The sequence below is a fragment of the Poecilia reticulata genome, chromosome 18 (genome assembly GCF_904066995.2).
Source record: "Poecilia reticulata chromosome 18, P_reticulata-male-v2, whole genome shotgun sequence".
Lineage (NCBI taxonomy): Eukaryota > Metazoa > Chordata > Actinopteri > Cyprinodontiformes > Poeciliidae > Poecilia > Poecilia reticulata.
Window position 1 is genome coordinate 6,254,399 of NC_088847.1, and position 19,842 is coordinate 6,274,240.

A 19,842-nucleotide genomic window follows, 5' to 3' on the forward strand; every position below is an offset into this window, starting at 1 on the left:
CTTTAGGTGTATGTCAGTTGTGTTGTCATTATATGGAAAATAATCACTAAACTGATCAAAATCAGAATTCTGAGGAAAAAAAGTCAGAATTGATTTTATTTTTTTCAGTGGCCCTAATCCTCTGAACGGAACAAATGTCACCAAAACAAAGCAAAGCAGGATTTTTACCAGTCTGAATGTCAGCCAGTCTGAGTGAGTGTGACTGAAGTCTCCGTCCAGCTGTTTTGGAAGCTGCTGACTGTCTACGTATTGCTGAAGGACTCCTGTACTGAGCACTATGTGGATCTGAGGAGAGAATGTAAAGATGCAATAAAAGATTAGCACCAGGACAGGATGAGAAAGTCTGGCAAATAGTATCACAAGCGCCGAAAAACCAGGTGAAAATCCAGGAGAACTCTTCTCTCCTAACAGTTTTAACATCATTTGGGCGGGATTTTCCTTTAACAACCAAAGGTTTGGTGCTGCCAAGCCGTAATGCAAACCACATGTCACAAAGAAATTTGCTCTGCAAGTGTGCATGAAAAACATGTGAGCTGACAGATGCAAGTTCTGACTTGATTCATAGAGGAACTTGCAATGTGTAAATGTGCAGAATGCACCCCAAGGCTTAAGCACAAAGTGAATTTATTCCAAGGCAAATGGAATCCAACATAATATAACTAGAAGAAATCAGAATAGAAAGTCTGTTTATAGTTATGTTAAAGAGATTTTTTTTTTGGAAACAGGGTTCTGTTGTTTAGTTACAAAGAAGCAGTAGCTTATGTGCAACTGTCTGAACAAGTCTAATGTGGTGAAATAACAAATAAATTTGAATGTATGAGTTAATAACTGCTGGGTTCAGATTAAATAAAAATTTTCTGGTAGGTTAGGTAGGCTTACACATCCATTTAAAATGTCTACTGCCAGATGGTGAAAACAGCAAAATCACTGAAATACACCAAAAACCCGAGGCCGTATGGGATATGCTTACATCTTATGTTGGACTTGCCTGGCTTACTTAGTTATTGTTTATATTAATTAAAATCCAACTGTATTAAAATAACAACATTGTTAGCAAAACATAAATTCATTAAAAAAAAAGAAACAGAAAGTTGCCGCCCCCGAAACTCAGTGCTCTGAGCTTCCACCCCAGAGAGGCCTTTTTAAAGTCTGGCCCAGCCCATAATGCATCATCTTTCATATTAAACATTATTTGTAAGAGGCCATGGGCCTCCACGTCTTTTCAAAATAAAACTTGCATGAACAGTTTTGGAAATGGCCATTTGCTCAACTTTAAAGTAAGAACTACTCACTGATTTTTCAGACTTGGGGAGTTTAGACTGCCGTCTGATGCAGGTCAGACTGTGACATTTAGAAGTACACTTAATTACATTTTCTTTTAAAGTTACTCTTAGGATAAGAAATATAGTTAGTAATAGTTCCCTTCCCTGGAGTAGAAAGACATCATGTTGCAGTGAGTTTGTAGAAAACTCAATAAATCCTCTGAATTTTGGAACCCTAGCAGATAGTAATCCGGACCAACATTTACATGAGTTTAGCCATTTTTAAATACTCTAAATGTTTTCACATTTGTGTGAAATAGCGATATATTCCTAGATATTGTCACCTCTGTCCCATCTAGAGCTAAGGAAAGGGACTCCTGCTGCTCCTCCACCAGGACCAACACGGACCCTAGACCGCCAGGAACCAAGACCTGGAACACACACAGAAAACACATGTGTTTGTGCTACCAACCCTTCTGTAGGATAATTAAAGCACACAAGCAAAAAAAAAGAAAATTGGCACATTTGTCTTAACAACTCCTTTGTTTTTCCTTCGCCTCACCTGGAACCGTTTAAGAGCAGAAAGGCAAAGACTAGATGGTTTGGAGCATCTGCTGTCTATTAGCACAGTTAGTCCCTTTTCTTTGGCTTCGGGCCTGATGGGGGATGATAAACAAAGGTGAATGTAAGATTAAAACAGTTTTTAAAGAAAAAGTGTTTTCAAAGAGTCACAGTGGTCAGAAAAGTTTGTAAATCGGAAAGTATGTGTTTAATATGAGTCGTGTAAAAAGCTTAAGACAAATAAGTACCTGTTAAAGCATCAATGGCCTCTTTCACAAACAGTCCTCACCTTAAACTCGCAAAGACAGGCCCCGAATCACAAATCAAGCTCTTGATATCCTGCACACCTGTGAGCTTAAACCCTCTTAAGAGACGGGGTCATTTAGACCCCACGAGTTTTTTAATCCGTGCGCAATACAGCGATCCCCGCTGGACTGCGCAATTCAAAATCTTCTCTCGTTTTTTCCCCTAAGAGAAATGTTGGTAATTAAACGTTCCTCAACACTCTACCTTTAAAAACTAAAAAACATGCATGGGTTTCAAATATTTTTTATTGCAGACGTTGTGTGACGAATGCTTAGGGTGACCTTGTCCTATTGCAATCAAAGATTATTTTCTGGCTTTTTACATCTTTACCAGCATTGTCAGTAGAGGTGGAGTATGTTGTTGCTGTTGTTATACAGAGAAACATTGTGAAATAAGAAGATCATGTGCCAGAATCAGAACAATATTTAGTGGACACACACAAGCTCACCGAGTGATCCGGTGGTAACAGGAAAGAACCCGTGCCACCTCCTCCGAGCAGAACCCCTCCTCAGAAGCACCTGCATCTGTGAAAACCAGAGCTCGCCCCAATCTGTCCACTGTACCTGTAGAAATGAGGTGTCTGTAATTAAAGGTAAACTGCTACCCTGTCTCTATGTGACAGGCTTGTTTGGAAGAAATGCAGAATAAACAGGAAGGACTGAATGAAAGGAGGTCACCTGTCAGCTGCAGCTTCCCTGACTGAAGTAATTCTGTATCCAGTTCCCTTAAAAGCGCCGGCTCTTTAGAGGTAACACCATTTATCTGGTCAGGACACGTCTCCGGTGATCCAGCCTCCACAGTCAAGTGGTTAAATGAAGATGTGCTTGACTGACCATTGCACACAGGCGACGATCCATCTTCTGTCTCAGCTGGAAGATGGAAAAAACAGAAATAGCACTACAGGAATACCAGGGGGACTAAAAAAAATAAAATATTGCTGCGGCTGAATAGGTTTTTCCACCCACCTCCACTGCCTTTCCTTGTGTTTTTCTTCCCTTTAGTGTCAATTGTGGGCACTCCATCAGGTTTGTCAATCTTTTCTGTTTCCTCTGCCTTCTTTTCTTCTGGGATTAGCAGCTTTGTAGTTGCAGAGTGGGCTGTAGGACTTGGTAGAGGACTTTTACCCTGTAGTTTTGTGCCTTTTTGGTTTTTGCCACCAGACCTAGCCTTTCCTTTGCCGCCCTTTCCCTTCCGTTTCCTCCTAAACACAAAGCACAGGAAGATCTTACTGAGGTTACAGTAGAGGGGATAGAGTATCATTTTTTCATTAGTTGGAGGTTTCTTTGTGCCATCCAATTCAGTGTAATACGCATGTGTTCGAATAAGGAAAGTATGTAATCGTAAGAAAAATTTAACATTTCCATACCGTGGAGCTCTGAATCCGGCTGTTTTAACTTCTTTTCCTCTGGGACACACTCTGTCCTCTGTCTGCCCTTCAGCCCTTTCATCTGGAATCTTCGGGTTTGATGAGTTCCTCGTCTTAGACTGAACGTTGGCTGTATCTTTGCTTTCAGAGACTCCAGTAAATAGCTTCTCTGGTGCGTCCGATGTTGGCGTAACAGCATCGTTGTCTCCACTCAGTGGTTTATCTGCATCCTCAAACACAGAGTCTGAATGTGAGCCATGATCCGATTGGCCCTCAACGTCATGGCCACTTTTATGGCTTAAGTCGTAGATTTCGTTTGTTATTAAGCTGTCGCTTCTCTGGGAGTCTTTATTTTGGTGTCCATCTTGGGATGGTTGTGGGAACCCGTTGCTGTCTCTTTCCTTGCCCACACCAGGTCTCCTTTCTTTTAGTGGAACATCAAAATAAGGGCCGCAGCTTTCCAAGCTATTGTTGTCCCTGCTTGTTTTATCTCCTTCATCTGAGTCATGAGCAGAGGAGGAGTAAGACTGTCTTACTCTGGCAGATCCTGAAACCGTTGTTGGAGGCTTTGCTGGTAGCAAGTCATCCTTTGGATTTGCCTCCTTCTCTTTGGTACTATAGGCACCCCGAAAGCTTCCCGATCTTTCAGGTTTTGCATAACCCCATGCTTTTCCTTTGCGAAGTTTGATGGCCTTACCTCTCCTGCATAAGGGCAAAGTTCTGGTCTTACAAATCCCATGCATCTCCAAGTACCTCTGCTTGGTATCAACCCCTCCATCAGGTCCTCCTCTGGGCTCCAAAAGCTCCACATAATCCCCATCCATCTGAGGCTGCCTCGCAGTCCGCCCAAGGCCGTCTTCACTGCGCCGCCGTCTGATGGCAGGGTCAGACTCCATGCAATTTGGTGGTAGACTGTCATCGTCTTCATCGTCCCAGGACCAGGAGTCCATGTCTCCTGAGGAGGAGCCACCCCACCCTCCGAGGCTGCTGCCCCCCTCACTGGAAAGGCGCTTGGAACCCAGGCCAAGCTCCTCAGAAGGGTCATGGAGGAACTTTGGGTAGACTATTTCCTTCCACGGCACTCTTACCACACCATCGCATGTGCTGACCAGACAGGTGTCGAGTCCCCCTCCAACTAAGCAAAAGATGGCAAAGGATGGAGTTCAAACAAATATTTAATTTAAAAAAGTAGTTTACAGTTATGCTAAGAAGCAACCTAATCTGATTCTATATTTTTAGATTCCAGGAGGTAAAAAAATGAGCTGGAGAAATGTAAATATTACTTCAGATAAACTTCAGATTAGCTTAGTCATTGCTTAATGTTTACACAGAAAATCTAAATTACAAGCCTGAATAATTTATTCCAAACAAACTTTAACATTGATTGACTGGTTTAGTTGGTTGTTTGGTTTATTCATAGGTCATAAACTGTCACAACAAACAGTCATGTTTTTATTGTCAAGGCTTCTCTTATAAAGGCTCTTTTGTTATTTCTAGGCCTGCTAGAGTATGATCAATGTTGAAGTGTTTTGGCTGCTATAGGTTGCAAAATTTCTCTTTCAGGAAGTTCACAGTCACTTCAAACAAAGCCAAAGGGATAAGTGTTTTCCAATCCTTGGCTCAATGGATGCATGTCCACTTAAGATGGAGAACGACTGTGACCTGGATAATAACTGGCTTCCATGCTGTTGTGAACGATCAGGCTCAGTTCTGCAGACTCACTTATACAATTATCATTTGTTTCATGGCTTATTAAGTATAATTTTGTGAGCACAATCTTCAAAACGGCTCAACTCGCAGATGCGTTGCCTCGAAAATGATTTTCTTCTCTTTAAAAGAAAAAGCATAACTGGATTTTGAAATGCTGAATATCAACAAAATGCTAAACTCTGTATTTAACGATCTCAAAACATGAAAATCAAAAGGGAAAAATAGCTTTGTAGCTGAGTGTTGCTTCCTCTTTTAATTAACTATGTCAGTCAGACAGATAGAGGAAGTTTACCTTCTCTCTTGTGACCCCGTTCTTTGTTGATACTGTGGAGCCACTCAGAGGTGAACACCAGGGGATGCTGTGACTCGGGCACCAAGATTTCTTGCACAGTGCGACCTCCGGGTGCCAGACATTTCAGGGCCAGTCGTGGGCAGCGAGTAGAAAAGGGCACCACCTGCAGGTAGAAGTCATTACTGCGCAGGAGCCTCCAGTCCAAGGTGGAGAGCTGAACGACCACTTTCTCTCCCAGGCAGAGGGGCCAGCCAGAGTGAAGGAACAAGCATCCCAAATACTGAGACTGGGAAATAATAGGGTACATAGATTAGCGAGAGACAAAAAAAAATTATTTACAAAATGTATATTTAATTTGAACATCATCAGAGTCATTTATTCATTAATACAGTCTGTAAGTCTGAAACATAATGGTTATTTTCATAAACATTCTTGGAAGTTATGAAAACTACATAACGTCCAAATTTTACCTGGTAAAATGTTACAAATTTTTACCAAATTTTACCGGGTACTTTTCAGGAAAGTAATCGGTGAGCTCTGGATTGACAACGAGTATGTTTCAGGAAAGTAATCAGTGTGTTCTATAAAAGAGCAGCTTTTAATTCAAAGGAAAACATAACTTTTTAATCAGCTCACAATACAGCCTGGTTCCTGAAAGTATTCAGCAAGTTCAACAAAGGTGCCCAAACATTCCAGGAAAAGTCCATGAAAATACTTTGTTAGTTCCAGAAACTTTTAAGTACTGAGAAAATACCAAATTTAAAATGACATTATAAAACAGCCTGAATATACCCAGTAAATTCCAGAATAGTACTCATTAAGTTTTGGGAAACAACCCCGTAATAATACTTTAAAAAGTTTGAGGAAAGTATTTCAATTTTTCCAGAAAAGTAACAAGTATGGTAAATAAAAGTTTCAGTTTCCAGGAAAGTAACATGTAAGTTTTAGGAAAAATATCAGAAAAAGAACCCAGTCGTGTCTGGAAAGTACAGATAAAGCTCATAGACAAAACTTAATAAGTTCCATGAAAGTTCTGGAAAGTAACCTCTAAATACCAGATTGATACAAGCTGCTTTATCCCTCTGCCACAATCTTAGACTCCCATCTCATGAGAGGCAGGGGTGAGTTTCTACCTGCTTTGCTTCAACTTAGCCACTCTGACAAACTGAATTTCTAGAACCTATCCTGCACTGGACAGTAACAGGGTTGATCAACTGGCCTAATGTTTGTACCAAAGAAAAACATATGACTCATGTGACCTTTCCGATTTGTACAACTGCTTTGATGAATTGAGATAATGGGGAGAACTGTGGAGAACTGTGAGTCAGACAATAAGCTACAGGTGACCAACTCAACACAAAGCGCCCTGGCTTATAGGAGGACAATACGAGTAGACAAAGCAGTATGAGAGAAGAACATTTGTTTCACTCAATTAGGGTAAAAAAAGACTCTTTACCTGGAAACTCTTTAAGAATTTGGGTAAAGAATGGAGGCCTGCAGAGGCCTTCCACTGCCATTACTGGATTGATCTATTACAGTAATGCTCCCTAATGAAAGCATTAACTCTAGCTCAATGAATGATGTGTCTGATCTAGATCTCAGCTCGTGAAGCCTGGACTCAGCTTTGCTATTCTCAGTCACGTCTAAAACACTGACCCGGTGCGGCTCCCTTCCCTCCAGACACACGAGACGTGATCACATTAAATTCTTTCCTCCACCTCTCCTCCATGTTTCCTACTTTTACCTCGCTGCCCTTTATTTAATTTCTTCCTCTTATGCCTTTCTTTTGTCTCTTTCTGAGTCTTTTTTCCAGCTCAGGGCAAGCTTCAGGCAAGTAAAAGGCTAATGTATTTCAGAGTTGGGCATTAGCGTAATAAACAAGTCCACATTCTGAAACTTTCTGTGTCCTGCGGTCCTCTCCTCTCCACCCACTTTTCACTCAATGTACGCCTGTGTCTGCGCCTTCTCCACCCCCCGCTGCCACCAGCCCACTTTACAAAATTTCTCAATCACCCCACTATGGTCTGCAAAATACATCTTCCCCCATTTTTTTCAACCACTCAACACAGGCGTAGTGAATGAAGGTCATGTTCATTCTCTCCATTCTCTCGTCCAAAGCCCCACCGCCGCTCTGCGAGTTCCTCCTTCTCTCACAGCAGTAACCCAATCACATATGGAAGGAATTATTGTCATGACTCAGAGTCTGACTCCCATCCCAGGCAACTCCACTCAGCGACAATGAAAACATCGCTCACTCACAGCCCCTGCATGCGGACGTGTATATTACCGAGAGTCTAGAGAGGAAAACTCTACGGAGAAATGCGAGAAAGCTGAGGCACGAACCCTTGAACTGGAGCCCATCAGTTGTTTTGCCTTTGAGTGTCTCACAAAGTAAAATGAAAGAGCTGCTAAGTTTAAGAGTCAGAGTTTTGCTTGAGCATGTAGTGCTTTTCATTTGTTTGGCTAGTGCAATCCCGAATTTGCTCGATTTAGACAAATTTCGCAAATGGTTGTCTTTAACATAGTGTTTTACTTATAGGGTTAAAGGCCAGGGGTCAATTGAAGTGTTGAATTAAAAAGCAAAATATCACCCTTATGCTTCATTTTTCTGCATGTTGGTCATTTCTATCTTTTCTGTGTGAAACATCTTAATCGGCGAATTTAAAACATTTTCTTACGGTCTTGTCCTCACAAAAAAAGTTCTTCAAAAGTTCTCATTCTTGCAAAACCACAAAACATGATCCAAATTTATAGTAACTAACACTGGCCTGTATGTGGCGCTGTACTGCAGTCAATTACATAAAAATAAGACCAAAGAAGAAGGTAATCTGTTTTGGTTTTCTACATGAAAATACAGGTATAGACTCTCCTGTATTGGAACACAATGCTTTGTATTCCAAAAAGTATTGTTACTTAGCTTTCACTTTGTTTGTTGGATTTGTTTGGATGCAAATTTGGGATGGTGAAAAATTGTTTGGCTAGTGACATGGTCAAGCATGTGTTAGACTGAAAATACTTGCAAACGGCATGTCAACGGCTAATGCTTATAATTGCTTTTAGAGATTTTTCTGGCTTAGGAAGTGTACTTTGTCTCAAATTACTACAAATAGTATAACTTTGGTCTAAACACAAGGAAATTAGAAGATATTTCTGGTAATAGGTTTGGTTAGACTTAGATGGATTCATACTCCTGGCAGACTTAGAATCAAAATTATTTTAATTTTACCCAAAAACTTTAGTTTTGATAAGAATTGAGACGGCCATTTCTCAAAATAAAATAAAGGAATATAAAAGGAGATAAACATTTGTTTTGATTTTCATTTTCACTGATTAACAGAAAAATCTCTATTATCGTGATAGTATTCTCATAAATTCTGACCATGTTTCCGCTGGTATTTTTACCATTTGTATTTGGTGATTAGTTCAAAGTCTTTGAGGCTGGAAGGCTTCCTCAACATCAATCTGTTTTTTCTCTCCTTCCACTGATTCATGGTCAGATTGAGGTCAGGATGCTATGTTAGCCGCTCCAAAACCTTATTACTGAAGAAAAATTTATTTTAAAAAAAATAAAAAATTCCTTTGTCCTTTGCATTTTGTTTTTGTCACTCTCTTGATCATTTCGTGGTGCCTTTGGTAGTTTCAGTTCTTCAGTTTTTCAACCTTTGACACATTGAATACATGGCCAGTTGGTCCATTTGTTAACTCATCCCTTTGCCTGCCTGTAAATCCTAAAACATAAGGTGAGGTATTTTTCTTTAGGCCTATGTACTGGATTCAAACTTGAATGAGCAAGAAATGTGTTTTAAATATTTACACAGACCTTCACTGCACAGGGCTTCTCTTTAGTACTCAATAATAACCTGAAGATCAGATTAGAAGTTAGCAGAAGAAAAAACCCAATAAGCATCGTCCTTCAGAATTTGAGTAGATGTGTCTCCTATCTCAGCTTACATGAACTTGACCTCATGTTAATCCTCATGAAGAAAACATAAATCTCGACTTGGATGTGTCTAAGCCAACTTTAAATACTCCGTTTATTTCTCTAAACTCAGGTGAATGACCCTGCGAACTCTATAAAGCTTAAGACTCGATTTGCTTTGACGACTCAAGGCTCGACTTGGACCGACTGGTCAATCGCCTTTCCTCGGGGGCGTGTGCATAAACATCGCAGGAGGACAACTTTCAGCAGAGGATTCAAGAAGCTGACACATTTCCCACAGCAGACTTCTTGCATGTGACAGCAGATTCCGCTTCTGATTATGCGGCGCTGTGGGTGTTCTCGCTATGCAGCGCGTTTGCACTTTGGAACTCACACAGGCATGCTGCTGAAGCTTGTGCAGGAGATGCTTGGCAGGTACGAAATAGTCCAGGAGGTAGCGCAGGCTGTCGTGTTGATAAGTTGACTCCAGGACCGAGAAGACCTGCAGAAACAATGGAGGATCAGAGAAAAAATGGACAAAAAAAAGAAAAAAATACTAAGGTTAAAAACTAGATATGAGTATTTGGTATTATTTGGTCCAAGTTTGTTTTAATGTTATAACCACAAACTGAAAATCCAAAAGTAGATTTAAGTAAAACACTGCTTGTTTTTTTGTTTGTTTTTTGGGGGTTTTGTTTTACATTTTTCACCAGTACAAATATAAAAAGCATGCTGTGCATTTGCATTCTGCCTCCTGGGGCAATAGATTGCAATACTACCTGTAATTACAGTTGCAGGTGTTTCAGAGTATTTCTCTACTATAGAGAAATAGTACGGATAAATACTATTTCCCTACAGTATATAGTAACTATATACTATAGTATACTATATACTACAGTGTATAGTATGCTATACCGTAGTATAGTATACTATACTATAGTAATAGTATAGTGTATTATACTACAGTAAAATATACTACACTACACTATACCATACTATAGTATAGTACACTGTACTATACTATAGTATAGTACACTGTACTATACTATAGTATAGTACACTGTACTATACTATAGTATAGTACACTGTACTATACTATAGTATAGTATAGTATACTATACTACAGTATAACATACTACACTGTACTGCAGTATAGTATACTGCTAGAAATAGTAAATAGTATCTATAGTCTATTTACTATCTAGAGACCAAACTATTTGCTCATCTACTGTTTTTCCCATCTGTCTTTGCTAAATGGATCCTGTCCAATTAGACTTGATGGAAAGCATTTGGGAACATCAATTTTCAAATATTGCTTCCTATTCTCATATGGGTTTAAGAGTGAACATTGACTGGGCCCCTCTAACAGAGGTAGACCTACACCTCTTTTCAAGGTTTACATCCTTTGCATATAAACCTTTCTGTTTTTTTTAAAACACTACACTCCATTTCATTCCATCAAGTCTGACCCTGCTTTTATTTTGGGGTATGCAAGCAAGAGTATATGAAAAACAATTCACATCACACTTTTTACATTAAGTTTTGTCAACAAAATTAACTAAAAACCTTATAAGGTCATAATTACCCACTACTATTTGTTAGACAATACATACAACATAAATAAGTTAAAGTCTCAAGCAATACTGAAACAAAGGCACGGTTGAAGGGTTGTCAATGCCCTAAAAGCCAAGGGTTGTTATTGGCATCGACTTGGCTTTGTGTGGGAAAGCTCTGGGACTGTGACCTGAGATCACATCAGCAAACTGCCATTTTGTCCATGGTAACAAAGAAAACTGGTTGGAAACAAAGCAATTACTGAAGTTGAGTAACCAATATAGTCTGAAGTACACTCATTTTCTATGGGAAAATGAGGGCAATTGTGACTGAAAATTGGCAGGTCTAAAAACTGAAAATCCACAACAAATCTCAATCAACCTCAATTACAACTTCCAGATGTCTAAAAGTGTCTTCTGCTTCCAATAACATGCCAATATAAACATCATGGACATGTCCAGTCATCATCCTGTTGAGGAAGGAGACCGAGTCTGGATCCCTAGTATCAACATGTCTTGGTGTGAAACATGCCTCTCAATCCAAGAAAAGGAAGAGCGCACGACCTTGTCACAATACTGACTTTAGCTGGTGAGAGTCTCTATCCACAGGGAAGCAAATCCTGCACCCACATGGGCTATAAGGCCACTTATAGCCCATGTGGGTAGGAAGAAGAAGTCATCAATCCAAAGGCAACATCGCAAGCCGGATAACAGATGGCATCATAGGCAAGGAATATTGAAGCAACATCTCAAGACATCACCCATGAAGCTAAAGCTAAAGCTTGGGCACAAATGGGTCTTCCCATTGGGCAATGACTCTAGGCTAGGCATACCACCAGGTTGGCTACAAAGTAGCCACAAAGATAATGTTTGCAAATGGCACATCACAGAGCCCTGACTTTAGTTCCATTTACTATAACATTTAGTCAGAAGGAATAGGCTAAACTTCAAGCAATGTTTTGAGAGGTACATGTGGAAAATGTGTAACCTAGGTCATTCAGCAATTCTACCTTTTGGTTAAATTTGGTTTGAGTGCTCCTTCTCTAACCCTCTCATTAACCGAGTTGTATGCACTTTTGGAAACTTGTATCCTTGCAATAAATGTACAGTGAATGCTTTTCGTTTTACCTGAGAGAGCAGGGGTGGCGCCGTGCTCTCGAACGGCGGATAAAGTGACGAGAGCGCCCCCTGCACGCAGTCCTCCATTGCCTCCGAACCCTAAGAGACACAGAGACAGTGAGGAAAGGGTTAATAATCCCAAAGTGGACCACTTGATTGGACTCTCACGTCTGGGTTTGTGTCGTGTTGAACAGCCGGCTCGTCTCCCTCGATGCTGACACCCACACATATTAATATACACAGATACGCCGCTTTCAGCTTCCTGTTGTAAGATCTGGGGAGTGTCAAACATTTCCTCCGCCGGCCAGTGGCCCCCACCGCCCTCTCTCCTGCCCTTAGTTCAAAACAAAGTGCAAACTCCCCCGACAGATGCAGACGCGCGCGCATCTGAGAACACGGCTCGGGCGAAGCACGAGGACATCGCTGTTTATTTTTCTGCTTGTGCTGTTGGCATGGCAACCTGTAACTTTTATTTTTTTTTCTTCCTCCCCTCACATTTCCCCTTAGACATTCAGTCTGTTTCTCTCCCTGTTTTCCTACGCTCCCTCCTCCAATACCCAAACCATTCCCCCCTCCACCCCAATGCGGCGCTGAACCTCGCCTCGACTCGACAAGCCTTTCTGTCATCTGACAACAATTACGTCTGGATTCTCCATACACTGGGCCGGACAATTACAACGAACGAGAGAGGATAGATCGAAAGCGGTCGTAAAAGACGAAACAAAGAGAGCAGGGTCTGTGGAAAAAGAGACGAGTGGCGAGTGAGAGACGGCCAGGAATGAATGAGCTGGAAGCGGTGTGTGTGTGTGTGTGTGTGTGTGTGTGTGTGTGTGTGTGTGTGGGGGGGGGGGGGGTATTTTATGGCAGAGGAACCGGGTTCAGGAGCAGGAAGAATTATTCTCTGTGTTTTGTTTTGTGTACATAGACGAAACGCGGTTAGCCACGCTGGAGGGCAGAATGAGCTATATAAACAGGAAAGTATCTGAAAGAGGTCGGAGTTTTTTAATGTGGCTACCTTCTTGTCCAACTTTTGACAGATAGGTATTGAGAAAATAGAGCCGAGAGTTCAGGTTCAAACAAATGTCACGTGCAGTTTCCAGTTGTGTCTGAACAGAAATACTAAGCTCAGGAAAAAGAGGCGTTGGAGAAAAGTTTGAAATTTGTTTTTTTTTTGCAAAAGTTGCTTAGACTCCATTTACTGACGATAATTAGCTACCTACCAGCTTGTATGGAAAGTAAATGGCAGCAATTAACAGCGGACCGGTGCTGGGCTCCAACCCGGAGATAATCTAACAGTTAAACTTACGTAAGTGTTGGTGGACAACAGGGATTGGTTTTCCAGATGCAAATACGATTATTACTTTGGGTCCTGGTGAACAAAACTTCAGTAAACTCATGTGTCAAACTAGACACTTAATTCTTAACTTTTCAAACCAAATAAGAGAAGGGAAAAAAACTCCCTTCACTTAAAAAAAACATACAGATTAAAGTTTTTGTTACATTATGGCCACAAATTTCATTGTATTTTATTGGGATTTTTGCTGCAGTTTTAGCTTTTGGGGTCAGATTGGGTGGAAAGTTTATGTGAACTAATCCCAGTCTGAGTCATCAACCGGCCATTGAATAAATAAAAAATATTCAAAGAAAAATACTTTGCCATGGTCTGTAGTCAAAATCCAGGTGTAAACATAATTGAAATTCTGCCTCTTTAGAGACCTTGAGAGAAATAAATGTCTGCCGACATTAATAAACTGGAGCAACAGAAAGAAAAATGTGCCACAATTTCTTCACAGCAACGTTAGCGACTAATAGTTTTTCTCAAGAATTTTCCCTTGACATTTTTTTGCCTCTACCCCTTAACTTGCATTCCTTTTCTGAACCAATTTGAGTTGTTAGTGTTCACATACCTGTGCACATGAGTTTCTACCAATGTTTAGATTCAAAAATGTAACTTGTCTGTTTACGTGCAACGGTTGCGATAATGGAGAGGGAATAAGATTGATTAAAGCTGCTTTTAGCAACACAGCAACGAGGCATATCATCGAGTATGCAACAATATGTCACGAATGTAAATATTAAATCCTCTTGTCGTTCATTGTCAAAGCTACCCAAGAACTCAATTTGCTAAGAGACATGAAAAGATCCTCAAGTAAAACCTGGTAAAAATCTGCTCAAATAAAGACTTATTGAAGTTTTCAAGCAATTAGTACCATCAAAGCATCAAATATCGCCAAAAAAAGATGACTGTATAGTTAGTGTTCAAAATGTCACCATCTATAATACCTTTGTGTGGAGTGTCTTGCAAACGTGTTCATATCCTTTCGTAAGAAAGAAGTGAAAGGAAAAAGGACTTCTTCATAAAAATCTGGAAACTATGATGTTCTTTTTGCATTTAGCCCCCGTGAGTCAGCGCTTTGTAGAAGAACCTTTCCTTGCTGCTGAAGCTTCAGATTTTGTGGGTTATGTCTTAAATAGCACGAGATCGGTCAGAATGGGTGAGCAGCATCTGTGAAAATCAAGTTTTGAACAGCCAAAGGCTTAAATTTGTCGTTCTAGCCAACTTCTCGCAGATGAAAAGTGGAGCAAGCCAGTGAAATATTTGCTTTTACAAGCTCTCATCTCCTCAGCCTTGGCGATGGGGGAACTGGTTATGTTGGATTAATATTATTTCAGTATGGACGGAACTGTGAATACCCTGTCCGCACTTGTAAATGTCAACCTGACGGGAAACATTTTATCGCTTTGTCCCTTTTCTCTCCACCGCTGTTATTTGTAGCGTGCTTGTGTGTGTGTGTGTGTGTGTGTGTGTGTGCGTGTGTGTGTGTGTGTGTGTGTGTGTGTGTGTGCTGCAAAGTGCTCCTACAGCCACAAGTTTGCAAGACGAATGAGAAGAAAGCTTGGAAAAGCTGGTTTTACTCAGGATTCCATTTTTTATGAGACTGAAAGCAGTTTAAAACCAGTATTGGAAGAAATCCGCTGAAGCGTCAAATAAACTGGATGGAAGGGATGAAGATAACTGGCAAAACATCAAACCTGTGAGTCAATGTGAGTTGGAGAAGTTTAAAAAAAGAAGCAAAAACAGCCGCAGACTTGCGAAAAAAAAAAAAAAGATTGAGAGAAGCAGACAAATTTTCAGTGAGTGAGAGCTCAGACAGAAAGAAAAAAGTAGGAGGCTGACCAGCGGGAGAGATCGATGGGAAACGAGAGCAGCGGTAACCATGATGGAAACCAGATGTACCAGAAGGACACGAGGAAGAGCAACGGAGCTGAGAGGACTTTGCAAAATGTGGAGCTGATAGAGGATGACAAGATTAGAGGACGATTTGGGGGGGGAAAAAAATGGAGAAGAAAAAAGAGGAAAAACAGACAAAGGGAAATGAGGACGAAGAAAAGTAAAGCAGTCGAGCCTGACAGTGATTTCCTCTCCTAAATTAGCTTTTGTAATCTAACCTAACCTATAGTGGGTCTTGCAGCCAGACTGCTTGAGGTTACTAAATGGCACAGCCAAGTGAAATCCAGCTGAGATAATAATACTGCCTTGATTTCTTCTATAGAACAAAAACCATATGGAGTTGGTGATGATTGTGGTGGTTTGGACCATGAGTCGCTCTTCGTTTCGTGAATGTTTTTGAGTTAGCAAAGTTGAACCTCATCTAGTTTGACCAATGCTGCATTCTCGCAATTTTGGTTCACTGGGCCAACAGCTTTTTTTTTGGTGCTGAGAGGTCACACTTTTTGAACTTTGACCCGAGCCGAACCTTGTGGGAACAGACAGTTTCTGTTGATCGCAGCATGAAGGGAGTTATGGTGCGGATATAGCCAGAGAGAGATAAGCGGCTCTCTACGTGTGCCCAATTAGTTAAGTGCTCACGTTTGGTATCTTTTCTTCTTCTTCTTCTTCTTCTTCTTATTATTATTATTATTAAAAATCCACCTTCAAGAATGAGTAAAATGTATCTTTATACAGTTATAATCAGTTTCACATGGATGCTTTTAACTGCCAAAGCTTGTACCCACATTCAGGAGCGGTCTCTCGTTTTATTGAGAAACTTGCCTGTGAAAACGAGAAAACCGTCTCATTATAACGAGATGCAAAGTTGTTTTTTTATTTTGACGAAAACTAATTTTATGTCTCGTTATAATGAGAAACTTTTACTTGACTACGCCTCTCCTATGACAAGTCGTGATTTTGACTTGCATAAAAAGACACACGACTCTCCTTCTCACCTTGTTTCCTCTAGAAAACATCTAAACAGAGCAGCAGGTGTTGCTGTTTTACTTTTGGGTTATGTTCCTTTTTTAAAAAGCAGATATTTTGGTTTTAAGGTGATATAAACCTCGGTATAACAAGTAATGTAAATCTCATTAAAATGAGAATGTTTTCTCACTATGACATGAAAGTGATTCAAATTTCTAAGCCAAAAATGTATGTGTATGTGTAGGTGTACATGTTCACCTAATCGAATTTGGAAAAGATGCTAGCTCCGAATATAACACTAGTCATTGTGGTCAAATGCTTTCACATCAGGTTCACCAGGCCACAGGTCATGTCTACCAAAAAATAAAATACTAGTTTACAAATTGCAAGATGTAATCAGATTTTCTATGTTGCGTTTGGAGCGATGGCTTCTTCCGCACTGCGTGGCCTTTCAGCTCATGTCAGTACAGAACCCGTTTCACTGTGGACAATGAAACTCTTCACCAGCTTTACAGCGTCTCTAGAAGAAACTGAACCCGTCTCCTTCCCGAACAGAATGATGGTCAGATATTCCCATGATGTTTATATCTTCAAGCATCTGATTTAAAAAAAAAAAGATTTCCTGATGATGTCATACATGGAAGGGCGTTTCTTTCAAGTACATCCACATATCTGCCTTCTTTTAACTTGTTGTGAATTACCTCATCACATCTTGATTTAGCTTAAATAGTCTCAGGAACTTAAAAACCCCTGAAATCATCTTCTGAGCTATTCCAGAACTACATCTAAGCATTGTTGGTATCAGCATTCAAATTTAGTTTAGAATATCAAATACAAGCTAAAAACACCGTATAGTAGAGAACTAGAACAGTATATTTGTTTTCACCCTAATAAGCGATTAAAAGAGAAAGTTTAAATAGAAAGTTACAAAGTTCTTAATTGCCTGCATGATATGTGCAGCTGCCTGGATATGAACCAATTCCCAGCATTTTGTGTTTTGTGACACAAATTGTTATGACTCTCTGCTAAATCTCTTTTTCTCCTATCAACACAGTCTCACAGGCACAAAGGCGTTGTTTTCCCCTCGGATGCTTCCCACTTGTTGATTTCTTTTGAACGTCGCTGTATTCCCATGTGCATTTTCTCTTTTTTCCTCCAACTAAATTCCCCCCACCCCCGCCTTTTTGCTCTAATTTGCTGATCCTCTACAAACTCCCGGGGGAATCATCTGTTTTTAGCATTTTACATGCTCCATTTTTTTCCAAATTGCTATCTTTGTTGGTTGTTTGGTTACGAGGAGATAAGTCATGTGGAAACATTGGTTTATCGGGGCATTTCCGCCCGTTAATAACGAGGCTAAAAGCAAATGGCGAGCTCCAAATAGATATCAGCGGCCGAAGCTTGATAAAATAATCCGCAACAGTGACGTTTGTGTCACTCTTGACTATTTCATTGCATTGAGAAGATAAAGGATGATGAAGAGGTGGAATAGATGTGAAGTGAAACAGCAACAAGATTGGGATTGCTGAGCAGGAACGTACCCATCCTTGCTACGCCGCATGCACTGCGTTCTGGACAATTGCAGGAAACTCACGTTAGTGCGAGATTCCTGTGACTGACAACGCTGATTCTGATCGCGTCTGGTTTGTTATCTGCAGCCAGAGCTGTTTGCTTTAGCTTTCATTAGGCCAAATTAGGCGGTCCCGCTGGCTGAAATCAGGAGCTGGTACATAACCTCTAGTTACAAAATCTTTCCAGACGGCAGCAATGGAAATACCCTCTGCCACATATTCTTAGCAAAGGAGTGCCAATGTTTGAACGGCTGTATAGCTGTGTGTGTGTGTGTGTGCAGCAGAGGAGCTTGCTGGTAAATTTTAACACCTACGTGCATATGAGCTAAGTTTCTATCATTTGCATGTATAGTACCTCGTAAAAGTATTGACACTCCGGGAATCCTTTCACACTTTGTGTCGTTGCGACCTATACTGCAGACCAAGACAAAGTGGTACATTATTGGCCAATTGCTAGAAAAGCATGTGTGGTTCTTAAGATGTGAAAAGTGAGATGTGGAATTTTGCTCAGGCATCTTGAGTCAGTACTTTTAGCAGCAGCGTTCATCACATTTCCAGCTGAAACACTTCCAGGAAATGTCTCTACCAGAGAATATCTGTGTTGTCTTCGCACCGTCGTACTTAGCATTATAGTTCAAGCTCAGTCAATTTGGATGAAGACGACCTTTCAATCTATTGCCACAATTTCTTAATTGGATTTATGTCTGGGCTTTCACTAGGCCACTCTAACATATGGACACAATATGATATAAACAATTTCATTGCATCTCTGGCTCTATGTTTAAGGGTTGTTCTCCTTCATCCACTTTCACATTACCTCTAACCTGCTGGGGAAAAAAACCATCCCCAAAGCATAATGCAGTCACTGCCATGTTTCATCACGACAACACTGCATGCTTTTTTCTTCATTTTCATTTTTCACATATTTTCTGTTTGCAAAAGTCAACTTTAGGCAGGATTTCTAACAACTTTCTTCCAGCTGCGACTTTCTTCCCATCGCTCTTCCGTACCTCTGAGGAGCCAATGACTTGCATTTGTTTTATTTGTCGTGTCAGCAGATTATCCCACCTGAGCTGTGGATCTCTGCAACTAATCCAGAGACACCGTTACCTGGTAAACCCCTGATGTCTTCACGGAGCAAAAGCATTTAAAAAGTGGAGCTCCATTTACTAACAAGGTGGTTCTTGAGGGTAAGTGGTGGCCATTGTTTTTATCTAGGCGATATGAGGAAAATACATGCCACACTTTTCAGATTTTTTGTTTCATTTCTTAGCATTCTAAGAAATTATGCAATTTTTCATTGCTTTCCTTTTTTTGGTCTAACGGGGCCTCTTCAAACCTTTAAATATAAATTACATAGAACCAACTAATGTTTTTTAAATACATATATAATAAGAAATGCTGAGTTTCAGTATTAACTCATCTTATTGCCATGGAGTAATTGCAGTGAATTTTCCCAACAGGTGATTCTTTGTCTTGTCTTCAGATTGGATTGCAAATATATATATATATATATATATATATATATATATATATATATATATATATATATATTTTTTTTTTTTAATTATTTTTTTATAAAACAGTTTCACATATTTCTGTATTTTAAAACCTAAAAGTAGAAATAAAGCAATTTTAAAAAAAATGACTCCAAAATTCCTATAGTGGATATATTTATCTTTTTTTAAAATTTTATTTTATTTGACCTTAACATTTGTGGCTCTGAACGGGTTTTATTTAAATGGAAGGAGGTTGCAGACATCTCCTCCATTGTACGTTATATGTTATCCCATTGAAAACACATTGAAGTTTGGGGTCAAACTGCCACTGTTCCTCCTGCTAAAGCTTCCCAGTCCTGGGCAGTGATGGAGGGGAAGAAACTACGGAGCACATGTTCTTCCCTCTCCTCAGACCATGCCATCCCTTGTTCCCTTTCCCTCCGCCCCTCTCTATTTCTCCTTGCTCCACTGTGGAAAATGCGGCAT

The 19,842-nt window shown here is 40.2% G+C and overlaps 1 protein-coding gene across 3 annotated transcripts in view; it reads right to left on the reverse strand.

The window, feature by feature from the left end:
- Window positions 1-19,842, reverse strand: part of arhgef40 (Rho guanine nucleotide exchange factor (GEF) 40) — a 47,644-nt gene that overhangs the window by 26,599 nt on the left and 1,203 nt on the right. For 2 of the 3 annotated variants that reach the window (XM_008422584.3, XM_008422583.3), the window contains exons 1-11: window positions 12,257-12,877; window positions 12,098-12,187; window positions 9,811-9,918; window positions 5,498-5,783; window positions 3,496-4,630; window positions 3,095-3,330; window positions 2,807-2,998; window positions 2,578-2,692; window positions 1,825-1,918; window positions 1,607-1,693; window positions 169-285 (exon numbers count right to left, since the gene is read on the reverse strand). In XM_008422584.3, coding sequence (XP_008420806.1) covers window positions 169-285; window positions 1,607-1,693; window positions 1,825-1,918; window positions 2,578-2,692; window positions 2,807-2,998; window positions 3,095-3,330; window positions 3,496-4,630; window positions 5,498-5,783; window positions 9,811-9,918; window positions 12,098-12,187; window positions 12,257-12,715 — 2,919 coding nt within the window. In that variant the 5' untranslated portion in view covers window positions 12,716-12,877. Of the gene's footprint in view, window positions 1-168; window positions 286-1,606; window positions 1,694-1,824; window positions 1,919-2,577; window positions 2,693-2,806; window positions 2,999-3,094; window positions 3,331-3,495; window positions 4,631-5,497; window positions 5,784-9,810; window positions 9,919-12,097; window positions 12,188-12,256; window positions 12,878-19,842 lie in introns of those variants that run through there. The other variant, XM_008422585.2, reaches the window with a different exon arrangement.